At 48.5% G+C, this 10,600-nt stretch overlaps 1 protein-coding gene across 1 annotated transcript in view; it reads left to right on the top strand.

Moving 5' to 3' along the window:
• The window catches only part of IGDCC3 (immunoglobulin superfamily, DCC subclass, member 3), a gene marked incomplete at both ends in the record, with an annotated part of 88,548 nt that overhangs the window by 42,252 nt on the left and 35,696 nt on the right, over nt 1–10,600 (top strand). The window contains 2 exons of the mRNA XM_010134734.1: nt 5,281–5,425; nt 8,076–8,206. Coding sequence (XP_010133036.1) covers nt 5,281–5,425; nt 8,076–8,206 — 276 coding nt within the window. The remainder of the gene's footprint in view (nt 1–5,280; nt 5,426–8,075; nt 8,207–10,600) is intronic.

Below are 10,600 nucleotides of genomic sequence, written 5' to 3'. Positions count from 1 at the left end.
TCCCTCTGTGTCTGCCCAGCTCAGAGTAAGATGGGGCTTCCTCCCCCTCGCATCTCACCACATATTTTGGCTCCTCTTAAATGAGCTACATTCCTCCAAAATGTCTTCCTTGCCTCGCGCTCTCCTGAGTCTCGCAGCCCGTTTTCTTTTGAGGCCCAGCACAGACAATAGTGATTTGGGATTTTCCCCCGTGATTAGCGCTCAGGGACAGGGCGGATTTTCCTCTGTGCTGGAAGCGGCACGGCTGGTCTTTAATACTTCCCTCCCTCTCCAAAGTGGAGAGAAAGGCGATTTTTCTTCCCTTTAGCTGTGAGCGAAGGCCCCTGCTCCTGCTACTCCTGGAGAATTAAATAGATAAATGGGCGGCGCTGTTGTTCACGCTTCACTATGCACAAAGCAACTTGCATTCAAAATTGGGCTCATGGCAGTTCAGCAACAGCCTTGCACAATAGCACCATTAGACACGCAGGGCCAGCTCGCAGGCGCGGAGGCTGCTCTGCAGCTGGAGTAGCCACCAGGCTGCTGTGACGTAGGCTTTTTGGTTTTATCTTTATAAAATTGCATCTTTAGAAAAAAAAAAAGTGGAGGAAAGAAGACTCAGTGTCTCTTTTTAAAGTCTTGGGCAAGTGTCCCTGTTTGAAAGCAGGGGGAAGAGAGGAGAGGATGGATTTGTGGTGTCCGTACGCCCCTGTCTCTTTCTTGCCAGGGAAATCCTTCATTTCCAGAGTATGAAGGGGAGCAAATATGAGACCTGTATCTGCTAAGCCTTCACCTGATGTTCTCCTTGAGAATATTCCCTGGCAGGTTGCTAACTTCATGGTGAAGGTCTGCTAAGCCAGGAGGGAATGGAAGAGGATGTTGTAATCCCTCTGGTTTGGAAAGGACGAAATCTCACAGCTACTGAGGGCTGGTTCTGCTGGAGCTGTCAGCCTGGTTTGAGAGTGCTTTAGGTCTGGGGTTCATTGGCATAGTGGTCATTGTGTTTTAAAAACGACCCCAACCTCTGTTGACCCGAGGGGAAATTCCATTTTCTTGGTAAGGTGGAAAAATCAGTATGAAACTCAGCATCAGGATGGAGCCACTCTTGGAAGGAGTTGTCTCTGCCCATGGCTTATTCTCTTACACTGGACAACCTATTTGCCTCCCAGACTTCACCTCCATCAGTTGTAATGGAGCTAATGGATCTTGCTCTCCTTGGCAGGGACATCTGGGAGCCCAGATACTAGAGGCATGTCCCCATTAAACTCTTGTTCCTTGTACTATGTCAGCTTTGAGGCATTTTAACCACGTGCCTGCACTGGAAGAGCTCTGAATTTTACAGTGTGGTGGCAGGAATGTGGATAAAGGGTCTTTGCTTGTGGACTACCTGGAGTCAGTGGCATTGAGGATGGCCAGCTCCTCCCCAGCATCCCCTTGAGCCAGAGCCAACTTGTATCTGTTTCATCATGTGTAATTTAAAAGCAAAAAGCAGTGGGATTGTAAAACTGGGCTTCCCAAATACTCTCCTAACACCAGGTTTGGCACTGAACCTTTCAAGTCATCTTCCTCCCCTTGTGCCTGCAGTTGATAATAATGTTTGCGTTTTAATGATTCTAACAGGCCTGGGATTTGCTTTGACATACCAAGTTAATGTTTTCTTTTTCTATATCAAATCTAGGTCAATCTCTAGCTTAGCACTAATGCTGTACTGAGCGAAAAAGGATCGGCCACTAATGGTTTCAATTTAGTTTTTCATGGAGTAAAGAAAATTTCACTCGATACCTATTTTCATTTTTATTCCATTGGCCTTTCCACGGGGCCTGTTAGGATGGAGAGCGCGTTTGCACTTCGATTAGAGGAGACCCAGCAAATTCGTTTACCAGAACAAATCCTCTGTGAATATGGATGAGGATACGAGTTGCTGTGTCTGTAGGATGTGCCTTCAGGAACTGCATCCTGGTGAAGGTTAGGTGGTGGGAGATCCCAAACATGGGGTTCTCTTTGGGGAAGAGCCTCACCTGTGATCCAACCTCATCCTAGTTGAAGTCCTTCATGGTACAACATGGAGGAAGAAACGATGAAGAGTAACTCCCCCCTGCGTTAGTGTGGCTGTAGACAGCTCAGCCTGAATCTAGCCTTGCCCAATGTCTTTGGGAGGAGGCTCACCCATGCCTGCAGCATGGGAGGATGGCTAGGACGATCCCCCATCTGCTGTGAGCCCATTTGGTTTTGTCTTTCACCCTGTACTGATCTGTGCCATGGCCAAAATCCAGGGGTGGTGATAGCAGAGGCTCTGAGACACTGTGGCTTGGAGCATCAATATGAAGCAATGAGTGTGTGCGTGATTTGGTCTGATTTTACGGCTTGATGACTGCCCTACGCTCACCGTGTATGTGTATGGTACTTGCTACATGTGGAGATGGCAGAGGGAAGTTTAACGGGACAGGGTGGCACTCAGCCTATCTGATGACTGGAGCAGCACCAGCCCCTCCATTGGCACGTGGATGCTGCATTGCCGGACGACTGAGGACGCGAGCAGGTGGATTAGAGGGTCCCTCCCCTCTCAGGAGCTCATGGGTGAATATTGTGATTGCATGTATTTATTTTTAAAATTTTGATGGCCATTAGCACAGAAATGAGATGCAGCTCCCTGGCCGCTGGCCAACCCCACCCAGGCTGGTGTGCAGCTCTTCTTGGTGGCGGCTAAAACAATAGCACCTGGCTCGTAACGGGGGTCCTGGCGTTTGCTGCTGAAAGAAAAGTGACAAATAGGAGCAAGGACTCCACTCTATGAGTTTGTTACGGTCGGTTGGGACGTATATAAAAACCTCATGTGAGTCAGCAGAGATTTAGCTCCTCTGAGCGATGCCCTGTAAAGCAGTTGTGCTCCTACCCCTCTCCTCTCCCTACACCCAGTGATTTATTTCCAGGCTAAAAACAGCATCCCAGGTAATCACTCGCCTTCAAGTTTTGTTGCCGTTTTACAGGAGATGCTACAAGAGCTTTTTTCTCTGCAACTGTAAATAAACTCGTAAACCTGTTTTAAAAATAGCATTTTGTAGCTCGGTGCATGAATTTTTAATGCATCTTCTGCAAACCAGCTGGTCTTGGCAAGGGTCACAGTGTTTCCTAGGCATTTAACATAAAACTGTGCTTCAAAGCCACATTACAGGGTCGTTGAAGAGTAGTGTTTTACTTAACATCCTCATAACTGAATTATTTATAACTTTCCATGTTTTATTCATGATAAATATTAATACTAGTGTCTTTAAGAGTAGAGGTTATTGCTGCAGTTTTACCTATAAGAGGTGATATTATTGAAATAAAGGAACGCCAAGGAGTTCTGCAGCCGCAGAGCCAAGTCTATTCTCATTCCAACCTCCCGCTTCTTACCATCCCTGTCAGCCACCAAGAAACCTCAGCCCTCAGCATCTGTACGTTTGAAAGGAATTGTCCTGCAGGCAGCTGAATCTGCTTTTTTCCCCCTCTTCTTTTCTTTTTTCCTTTATTAACAAGCTTTGTGTCATTCTCATTAATTCTTGGATTCATTTCTTGGTGAGGGTTCATAAGCTTTGGCTGCAAGACGCCCTGGCCTGCGTCTCCAAATGCCAACCTTGAAATATTCTGCAAGCTCCCTCCTGCCGTGGGCACCCCTGGAACCCCCATTTGTTGAAACATCCCACCTTGGAAGGGGAATCTTCTCCGGAGGGAGACCCCCCTCCGCAGCCTTTGGACTCCTTCCCACTGGGCTGAGCGCTCTGTGCCACGAGCAGTTTCATTTCAAGGCTAAATTTGGGTGAATTGGGTGAATTGCCATTGCACCACTGGGCTCCATCCTTTACCAGAGAGGATATTTGCATTAGCTTTCAAACTGGGAAAGGGAAATATAGTATAATTTAATGTAATATAATGTAATATAATCTTTCACCTCATGCTGGTGTGTTCCCATTTGGCTGGGGCGTTGCCCAGCCACCTCCCAGTCCTGCTCGCATCGGTGCATCCTAACGCAGGGCTGGCCGCCATTCTCATGGCCTCAAAACATTCCCAACCCCACAGCCATGCAGGGCCGCAGCTTGCTCCGTGTCACTCAATCGGCTTAACAAATCTGCAGTGAGCGGGTTGAGAGCAGTGGTTGCGGGAGCAGCGCGGGTTAATGCAACACATATTTAATGTATGATTGCTAATGGCCATCTCCCATCTGCCTGAGCCCAACTGGAGTTTGCAGATGAGTGATTAAGCTGCCCTGACACACACGCAGCTTGTTCCTTCGCAGAGGTACATTCATTACGCTTGATGCATGTAAAAGAGGACGAGGCTTTCGTGCTGGCAGAGGGGTATTATCGGGCTGGGGTGGCGGAGCAGGAGGCTCTCTCGGAGTTTATTTTGTATGATAATGTGAGAGATCTTCCAGCGGATGCGGCACTATAAATGAATCATGAGCTGAATAACCACTGGGATGTTTATTAGCTTCGAATATGTTTATTGCAGAGTCAACAGGCAGCACCTTCCAATTAATTAATAGTAATAATTACTGTATTATTTATGTAGCTCTAACAGCATGCCAGAGTCTTTCCACACAAAGGTTAGAGCTGTGGCTGTGCTGAAGCGGGCTGGGCTATACTCATCCTGTGTGGGCACGCTGAGGTTTGTCGTTTGCTCTCGGGTGGTCCCAACCCCAAAAGCTTGGATTTGCTGAGCTCTTGGCAGCCACTTTTTCCGTCGGCTGAAGCCTGTTGCTCCACAGCGTGCGTTTCTTCTGTGATGCTGGAAGACAGAGTATGTGATGAGCTGGAGCCTCCTACCCAACAGATGGAAATCAAGGGCTGTAAGTTTACGAGGGTATCTGGGAGCTCTTTTGGTCAAGGTATTTAAGCAGAACGAGTTTAGGAGTCAAGGAGTCAAGCACATCAGAAGGGTGTATACAGCAGATAAGACACTGGCAGCAAAAGAAAGGATAGACCTCTCTTTTTGGATGTGAGCTTGGATTTGAAGCCTGCAGAAGGTGTTGAGAATGATCTCTGGCAAGTGTCTGTGTATCTCGCTGTCTCTGTACACCTGGCTGTGGAGGATGTGAGTTACGGAGTTATCTCCCTTCCTGGTTGAGTCAATCAGTTCAGAGTGCAGAGGCAGACGTATAGCAAGAACTTGCCACTGGTCTTGTTTCCCCGTGCAGAAGGTTAGGCTGCAAACCAGCCTTCTGGTCTTCTCCCACCCAATCAAGGTGTTGTAGGTCATGTGAAGCTGTTGGCAGTGGAACTCTTCTCACATGTGAATATTTTTGTCTCTCTTTTTGTCTTTCAGCGATGTCTGACTTCCACATCCACCCTCAGAATGCAGTGGTGGAGGAAGGTGGTGTAGCGAGATTCCAGTGCCAGATCCACGGCTTGCCTGAGCCAGTCATCCTCTGGCAGAAGAACCGTGTACCAGTCAACACAGACAATGAAAGGTAGGACACGGCCAAGCTATGTACTTCTGTCCTTTCTCCAGGTGGGATCAGGTGGCCAGGCTAGCTATTGCTCTCACGGTTGTACTAGGACACAACTAACCTGAGCTGAGGACCTTGGCCAGTGTTTCTGCCATGGAAGACTCTTTCAGTTAATGTTGTGGGTTGTCTGGGCTCCTTCTGGCCAAACACTGTGCAGAAATTCTGCGTCTCCGAAGAGAGTTAGATAAACCCCACTAGGTAATTTTGGAGGGAGCAAGGGCTTGCACCAACCTTCTCTGAGAGGATCTGCCCTCCTCCGGGTTGACTTTCCAGCATGAAGAGCTCACCCGGCAATCCTAGCAGAGCCGGGGTAGCTTTGACATCCATCATCCCTCCCTGGCTCCATTTCGTGCATCTTTTTCCGAGCCAGATCCATGACTTTGGGTCTTTCATGTGGGTCCCGTACTCTTGCAGGTGCTGAATTGCACGGTAGCTGCAAGACTTTCCTTCCCAGGTGGACTTGCTTGTGTGTGGTGGCAGGGAAGATCTCCGGAGAGCATCCTGCAGTGCCCTGAGCTGCTGTTTCCCATGCAGTCCTCCTGAAGAGCTGCCCCCCTTCCCCAGCCTAGACCTGGGACGGCACGTCCTCGCTTCCTGCGTTTGACAGGCTGCTCCCTTTGCATCGGAAACATCCCTCATCATGGTTTGATCTTCCGAGCAGTGGTGGGGCCCGGTGGAAGACAGGTGGCAGGAAACGCGTGCTCTGTGCTGGCAGCCTTCAGCGGTCCCAGCTGCAGCTCAGGAGCCACACAGCCAATGGTGGGAGACAATGGGTGGCAGCACACCTCGATCACAAATGGACGTTCGTGCTTTGGGAACAGGCGAGACCAGGAAGCTGTAAATATTTTCCTGCAAGCCCCTATTCTTAAAAATGTCAATTCTGCAGCAGAACGTGGTTAGGTTCTTTGGAGGCAGGAGAAAACACAAGGGCTGGAACAATGCTTGACCTTTTCAGCGTTATGGTGAACTTACAGTTGAAGGACCCAAGAGGCCCAACTCTGCTGTGGAAAACTGCAACTGTCAGTTTTTGTTTCTCCTTGCGTTTTTCATCTAAGCTTTTTTTAGCCCTGCACAGAGTTGATTTGTTAAACCTGATCTTCTCTGAAGGCTCCTTCTTCACATGAGTGCTAAACTGGGGATGTGGCAGAGCGGGGTGACTGTTCCAAGGTGGTATCAGCAGAAGTAAAGGGTGCAGAAGTGGGTGTGATGCTTGTGTCCATCCTGATGAGTTGTTGCAGGACAGGTGAAGTCCCTTTGAAGTCCCTCATGCATTATTGCCCCTTTCCAGTCGAGCTCAGGGTCACAGGGGTGGAGATGGCCAGAGCTGTGGCAGGGATTTGAGTGTGACCAGGACTTGTATTCTCCAGCAGTGGATGCCCCAGGGCCAAGGAGCTCTGAGACTGAAGAGCCAAGAATGCCCCAAGCTGCGTTTATCCTCTCTGCTTCTCCACCATGGGAGGCAGCTTGCCCAGGCTTGGAAAACATGGACTTGGAGCAGTTTCTCTATGTTCAGTGTCCTGATTTTGAACAGATTTGGCTTTTTGTGGGAGTGAGGTTCCTGGGGAAGGCTTTTATTGTCAGCTCAGTAGATTAATCTCCGACACCAGCGGGCCTGGGTGATGCGGGTCGCTCCTCTAACTGAATTGTATTTCTGCATTAATCATGCCTGGTGCATTTCTGCGTATGAAGTGTATATAAATTTGTATGCCGAGTCTTGCACTTAGAGGCTTTGAAGGCAGAATAATAGCTTTGGAATTGAATCTTCTAATGCTGTGGGCAGATTGTTAACAAAAATGAAGGCTTCTTGTGGTATAATTCATCCAAAACAATGGGCACCTTAAAGTCCTGGAGAGATTGCAATCAGCGTCGGGACATGTAAAACTGATTGCTGTCACGCTGCCACCGACACCGAGCCGCATGTTTGGAACCCAGTGCGGGGAGCAGGTTATAGACACTTAACCATTTGCTGATAGGGAAAAAGATACTCTTCATCTTCCAGGTGGAAATGGATTATTAACTTATAGCAGTGTAATGACTTAGGACCAGCCAATTTAGACATGTGATTGCCAAGCAACCCGTAATGTGTGTATACAAATAGGTGCGTGTGCATGCGTGATTTACATGTACCTGGGTTTTTAAATAGAGAAAATATTTATTGATATCTATTTTAAACACGCCTTCCCAGGCGTTTGAGGTTTTAAGATTACATGGATATGAGTCCTGGAGCTGGGAGCATGGAGCACGCGCTTCCCCTGATGCTTGTCCGTGGTCACTGTGGTGATAACTCCCACATCAGCTGTATTCACGCACAGACACTCTGCCACAGGTTAAATAGGAAGCATTTACTTTGTAGCCTTCCAACAAAAGCCATCCTTTCTCAAGGATGCATCAGAAGATAAGGAAAAGGAATACATCCTGCTGTAGAAGAAGAACAGAGCTCCAGTATCCAGAAAGATGAAGAACGGATGCAGTGATACACGCAGGCTCAGCCTGCAACGCTGGGGTGGTCCTGGTGCCTCTGCCCTGGGGTGCAGGCAGCCAGCCTGCCCCACCTGCTTTCACATCACGTCCTGCTTCGTAAGTTTTTGTTTCTGCTTTTCTCTTCCTGCAGGTACACGCTGCTTCCCAAGGGGGTCCTGCAGATCACAGGATTGAGGGCAGAAGACAGTGGGATTTTTCACTGTGTCGCTACCAATATCGCTAACGTGAAGTTCAGCCGGGAGGCCCGACTCACCGTGTCAGGTTAGTACCAGTAAGTGCTGTCCTGACTGCCTCTGCTGTCTTCTTCCCGCTGTTCTGGACCAGGACAGTTTAAGAGAGCTTCAGGCTAACGGTGCTGAGAAGTGTTTCTCCATCCAGCCATAACACCTTCCTAGTTCTGGATTGTTATTAGTTCCTGCCAGATCAGCCCATTTCATAGCAGATAAATCTGTCTCTTTGCCTGTAAATTAGTGCCAGTTTCTGGGCAGAGGGAGGACGGTGAGAAAATGAGTTACAGCAGCTTTTCATTAAATAAATTCTTTTGGAAATGTGGAAGATTCATCATTTCCTTATGAGACCTGCCCACTCGGGAAGTAATTGCAGCACACAGGGTGATCAATTATTTATCTGATGGGGGAATTACGTCCTCTAGGCTGTTAGCATTGCATTGCGGTCGAAGCGGGCTAACCTTTCTTTGGAAGATGAGAAGGAGAAGCCCTGAGCATCCCAGGCTGACTTGTGACTTGGTTCTCCATCCACATTTGAAGTCAGTGGCTGAAACAGGTTTTCCCCTCTGAAAGCTCCAGCTGAAGAAGCAACAGTGCCTTATGATCTTGTCTCCATAAAAAAGGGCCCAAATCACATGTTTGCTGTTTGGTTTCATGCTGCTGGAGGTAGGATGTGATGAAGCTTTAAGGGCAAACCAGAGCAACACACTTTGCACATGCACAGCTTTGGCCCCTTTGTGAAAGCACACAAAATGGCACGTGGAAGCGATGACTGTGGGCACAGAGAAGGAAGGATTAGGGTGCAAATACACTGTCACATTTCCTTAGCTGTGCTGCCCTCCCCTGAGCTGCCCATTGCCCATCCTCTGTTAGTGTCCCTGTTAGTGACCCAAGCTGATCTCTTGAAGCCCCTTTGAGCAATAACTCATCAGGCAATTTCTAAGCCTGATGTTAGAATGTCACCGTCTAGTTAGACTTTCTTCATTTATCGGTCTTTTCGATTTAAAACACTTTTACCTTCAAAATTCTCTCTTGATATTTCAGTAGCTGCTCCTGGTATGAAGGAAGTGGGAAGTATTAAGTCAAATCATACAATGCAGCCCAATCAAGCAGCCAGGAGTGAATAACACCTTTGTGCCCTCGTCTTAGAAATGCCTTTAATATGCTCAGCCTCCTTGTATGAAAACAGGACAGCTTGCTTCTCCTGGATTTCAGAGCATTTGTGGCTTACCTTCAGAGAAGATAGGAGTGCCAGAGTGCCACTTGTAAATTGTGGCTATGTCCTCCTGGCAGGGTGGCCTCTGAGATATGGGACTCTCTGTGCAGGTCAGAACTCCCCTGAGCTGCTGGGTACTGACTGTGGTCCCCTGTGACAACAGTGGTGATGTGTCCATGGCTTTCCAGTGGAGGGCCACTCCAGATTCCCTGTGGAAATGGAGATAACAGCTTTGGAGATAAGAGGCGAGGGAAGTCTGCACAGGGCTGGTTGGGTGCGTGTTTCTCTTGCATTTATTTTTATTTGCAGCAAAGGGTCTTTCCCCCATGAGCTGTGATCCTCCTGTCCATCAGATACACGTTAACTGCTGGTGCCTGGTGGCTGGAGGCTTGCCAGTGTGTGCTCGTATCTCACAGGCTCCCTTCATGCTCTGGACCAGCTGCCAGACCAGTGCTTCTGGAGGAGGAGAAGGCTTAATGCCTGACCGAGAGTCAGTGGAGCCTCTGCCGACTGTAAAAAAGCAGCATGTGTGCAACAGGGTGAAGCTGAGGAAAGAGGGATGCTGCATATATCAGCTCTGATGGGGAAAGCAAGCAGTTTAACTGGTTCTGAAAGACCTGGGAGCTTTCGATGCCTGTTACCTGCTTGTTTTCTTGATCTATGTGAACGGTAGCCACATGGAGGGAAAAAAGAATAGTAACTTGTCAATGTGGTGAAGTTCTTCATGTCGATTTACTGGTCTGAGTTGTTATTTCTCGCAGGGCTAGCTCTCATGTGACCATCCCTCCTTTCAGATCAGTATTTTCCACGTTTCCTCTCTGTGAAACATTTGCAGTTTTTCTCTTCCTTAAAGCAGTTGGATGATGGATATGGTCATTGTGCGTAAATGTTGAAGGGCTTTGACCGTGCTTCAGTGACTGCGTGTCAGCAGAGCTGCTGAAACTGGATGTTTGCAGGCTCTCAGCCCATGGAAAACCCATTGCACAGGGTTAAATCTCAGGGAGGGCTTCATCTTTTCTTAACAGGGCAGCTCCTTCAGCCATTGCTTCACCAGAGAAGCACCAGATCTGCCTCACTGGGTTTTCCAAACTGAGCCCTGGCTGAGGAGGGAGAAGATGGAGATGGGCTCTAGGAGAGGCTGGAGAGGAAGAGGAGGATGGCTGCCTGTGCGGGACGAAGGAGCCTGCTCACAGCACTTTCCTTCCTCTCCCC

This window comes from Buceros rhinoceros, unplaced genomic scaffold (genome assembly GCF_000710305.1).
Source record: "Buceros rhinoceros silvestris isolate BGI_N320 unplaced genomic scaffold, ASM71030v1 scaffold21144, whole genome shotgun sequence".
In the NCBI taxonomy this organism is placed as follows: domain Eukaryota; kingdom Metazoa; phylum Chordata; class Aves; order Bucerotiformes; family Bucerotidae; genus Buceros; species Buceros rhinoceros.
This window is presented reverse-complemented; position numbering and strand designations above follow the sequence as displayed.